At 58.4% G+C, this 3643-nt stretch overlaps 2 protein-coding genes across 2 annotated transcripts in view; one reads left to right on the forward strand and one right to left on the reverse strand.

The window, feature by feature from the left end:
- The window catches only part of VOLCADRAFT_97721 (uncharacterized protein), a gene marked incomplete at both ends in the record, with an annotated part of 7769 nt that extends 5114 nt beyond the window's left edge, over positions 1 to 2655 (reverse strand). Inside the window, 5 exons of the mRNA XM_002956662.1 lie at positions 445 to 547; positions 912 to 985; positions 1626 to 1749; positions 1875 to 1968; positions 2607 to 2655. Coding sequence (XP_002956708.1) covers positions 445 to 547; positions 912 to 985; positions 1626 to 1749; positions 1875 to 1968; positions 2607 to 2655 — 444 coding nt within the window. The remainder of the gene's footprint in view (positions 1 to 444; positions 548 to 911; positions 986 to 1625; positions 1750 to 1874; positions 1969 to 2606) is intronic.
- Positions 2656 to 3114: 459 nt separating this feature from the next.
- VOLCADRAFT_97722 (uncharacterized protein) overlaps positions 3115 to 3643 on the forward strand; it is a gene marked incomplete at both ends in the record, with an annotated part of 5754 nt that continues 5225 nt past the window's right edge. Inside the window, one exon of the mRNA XM_002956614.1 lies at positions 3115 to 3638. Coding sequence (XP_002956660.1) covers positions 3115 to 3638 — 524 coding nt within the window. The remainder of the gene's footprint in view (positions 3639 to 3643) is intronic.

The following is a 3643-nucleotide window of genomic DNA, read 5'->3' on the forward strand; positions in this document are numbered from 1 at the left end:
CCATGCGGCCCAATGACCTCCTGTTGCTGTTACCTTACAAGATCCACTCATCCATTCACTCATTCATTTTCCTTTCATCCATTCATTCCTTTGTTCCACACGAACAGGACTCCGTCAAACTAGGCATTCATTCATTCATTCATTCATTCATTTAGACCACCAGTACTACCTGGTCTACCTGCGGTCTACCAGTTTTGTCCATGCACATACATTAGGTGCGGACACGCGTGAAGGATGTGGGGCTATGTGTCTGTCTGTCTGTCTGTGTGTCTGTGTGTCTGTGTGTGTCTGTGTGTGTCTGTGTGTGTCTGTGTGTGTCTGTGTGTGTCTGTGTGTGTCTGTGTGTGTCTGTGTGTGTCTGTGTGTGTCTGTGTGTGTCTGTCTGTGTGTCTGTGTGTCTGTGTGTCTGTGTGTGTCTGTGTGTGTATGTGTGTCCACGCCTACCTGCAGGCCAAGCAGGTCTGGATTGAGGTGGTCCAGCTCCCGTAGCAGTCCCCCCCTGCGGTACTTCCAGGCCAGGAACTGCGGCGGACAGTAGCTGTTGTAACTGTGAGGGCGGCGCGCAGGTTGTGGTGGTGGAGCAGGTGGGGGCGAGAGGGCGGAAGGTTTTGGGTTGAGGGTTGGAACGAGGGCAGAGTTGGAATGCGGATGCCGGAGTGCGGTTGGTGGCGGATGGTGTTTTAGGGGGGTGCATGCCCATTCCACGAGAGGTCTAGTTCAGGAATGTTGGGATTCGGTAATTCGCAGCGTGAATGGGATTGCTGTTGTATTGGGGAAGAATGGGGAAGGCTAGGTTGAGCGGGGGAAACGCAGCGGCTGAGTGGAAATGTGCGTTCTACTTTTGGCCCCAGGGCCCTGTGCATTGCACAATAGATTAAGGATAAAGGGCGTGCAACTATCAATTGACACACCTTGCATACTTTGGCGCAAGGATGTTATAGCTAATGACTTTTAACGAGTTCGGACTGGGGATGTAACTGCGGTCCTGGGGCCGAAATCCAGCAGCAGACACCATGATGTGCTATAAATTTGTACCCTTTGCATCGATCTATTTCGGGAAAAGTTGAGGAACGGCAGAAAGCGAAGTCCATCATGCTTCCGTACCGTGGCCAAAACGCCAGCTTCACGCGGGCCAGGCATATTGCGTACCTGCGTACCTGCGTAAAACTACTTTTTGGGGCCCGCAAGAAGTAATGACATTTTTGCAACTACGCTACAGTCTTTCTAATTCGGAGAGGCCTTGAAATCTATGCCCAGCGACGCAACCAACGGACGTCTTACAATTTTCTTTTCCACGGTAGCGTTCATCTATGTATCTATTTGGCTTCTAGTTGTGGTAGGATTTCGTTATACGCCGCATTGCGATTACGGGTATCGTTAGTTGACGAAGTTGCCATCTTGTCATCCCGCGCCCGCAGCCTTTCTTCGAGGACAACCACCCCTTCCTAAAGCTCTTTCCTCCTGTCGAGTACGCTTTCCTGCTGGCAAACACGGTCGTGGTCCTGTTCGGCGCTACCTCGCTCGGATACGCGGGCTGGGCGTTGCTCACGCAATAGGCGGGCCCACGAGCATCATCAGCTGAAGCATCAGCAGCAACAGTACGAACATTTAACGGTTAGACGCACCGCTGGGTGTGTGGCGGTTGGGTGCAGGTCAAGCTGCGGGGAGATCCTAACACGCTGCCCTTGCGTCGAGGCCCGCGGCGGGCTGGCAGCCCACAGAGCGCGGTTCAGTGCGGCTGCACAGACCCTGTGTGTAGGGACGCAGCCCCTACACCGGGCGAGAAGCAGCGGGATATTCACGGCGTTGTTTTGCTGGCAGCTCCGGCCCTGTGCAGGGTGCGTTGCGGATAGGGCCGTTTTTTACATACTGACGGCAGCACGTCCACAGCCAGCAGCGTGTCACCTTGGGCGGTAGCGCCGCACAAGGCAGAAATAGCAGGGGCCAGCTGCAGGGGAGAGCGCTTTGCTGCAGGTTTTATAACGTTGCGGAGGGGGCAGGAGAGGCTGTTGCGAGTACCTGCTTGGGTGACCCAGATCAAAAAACAGCAGGTGATCCAGTTAAAAAAAACGGTTGATCCAGTTTAAAAAAACGGTTGACCCAGATCGGAAATTCAAGTTGGGTACTCAGGGTGACCCAAATCAAAAAACGGGTCAAACAGTTGACCCAGATCAAATAACAGCAGGTGATCCAGCCCAGATCCAGAAACGGTGATGACCCAGATCGCATGCAATCACGCGATGAGGTTGGACGTGGAGACGTGGCAGAGCCAGCTGGAGGAGCTACTGGTGCTCAAGTCCGTGTACGACGAAGATTTTAGGTTGGTACGGCAGTACGGCACAGCCGCATGTTTTTTTCCAGATGTATGTGTTTTTAGCAGGGTCAGGGCGGGGAAAGCCCACTAAGCCCACCAAGCTGATGCGGTGTACGCTAGCTGAACGGACATCCCCATCCCGGGTCGCCCCGTGTGTGTGTTTTGGGCGCCGTACTGCCACCTGGCGGCAGAGGACACCTGCGAGCTGCAGTCTGTCTGACACCGGAACCTGAAGCCCTGCCGGCATTGAAAGGAAACCGGTCGTACAGTTTTTAAACGAAACCGGTCGTACCGTTCAAACGGAGCCGGCCGTACAGATTCACTTCATCTCTGTCTCCCATTCCATTTCGATCCTGACGGATTATAGGCTGCTAGCGGCTCCAGGGGTTGGCTGCCAGCCGCTATCGGTTACTGCTGATGCTGATGATGCGGCGGCGGCTGATGGAGGACACTGTACAGGGCAGCAACAGCAGCAGCTGCAGCAGCAGCTAGGGCCTGAGGACGGCTGCTTAAACCCCGAGGAGTTGCTCAGCGCGGGGCCGCCGCCGGAGCTGCTGGCAGTGGGCGCTGACGGCGGCGACGGCCGCGGCGGCGGCAGCAACTGCTTTGTGGCAGAGGCGCTCGTACATGTGGACGTTCCGCAAGGGGGTCTGCAATTAATCTTGGAGGTGCCGCCGCCACCGCCGACGCCGACGACGCCGCCGTCGTTCTCATTACCGCCGCCGCAGCCGGTGAAGGCGGTAGCGACGTCCTTGGCTTGCACAAGCGGCGGCGGTGGCGGCGGCGGTGGCGAGCTGAGGATGGGGGGCAGCGGCAACGGATACCCCCGCGATGACGACATTGGTGGCTGGGTTGCCGCGCCGACTAAGCGCGGCGGCAGGGGTGGCGGGAGAGGCGCTGGCCGCGGCGGCGGCGGCGGCAGCGGCGGCGGTGGCAGGCGCGGTCGCGGCAGTGGCCCCGTGGTTGAGGGCTTTTCCGGCGGTGATTCCGGTCATGGTAGTGAACGGGTGGAAGCGGAGTACGGCAGGGGCCCGGCCGGGCGCGGTGCCAGATCCGGCGGCGGCAAGGTTGGCGTGTACGGCAACCGCCTGACGTCACATCCGCCGGACAGTTTCCCGCGCACCTCTAACGCCGAGGCAGCTCCGGGCAGTGAGGGGTGTAGCGGCGGCACCCGGGGGCCATCACATCCCGGCGGCAGCGGCGGTGGCGGCCCGGCGCAGCAAGCTGACCGCCGTACTAGCAACGCCGCCGTACGGAGCCCTTCAGTGCCTGCACCTGCGCCTGCGCCTGCGCCTGCGGCTAACATCATGGTGCCGCCAACATCGTCGA

The sequence above is a fragment of the Volvox carteri genome, assembly GCF_000143455.1.
Source record: "Volvox carteri f. nagariensis unplaced genomic scaffold VOLCAscaffold_63, whole genome shotgun sequence".
Classification (NCBI taxonomy): domain Eukaryota; kingdom Viridiplantae; phylum Chlorophyta; class Chlorophyceae; order Chlamydomonadales; family Volvocaceae; genus Volvox; species Volvox carteri.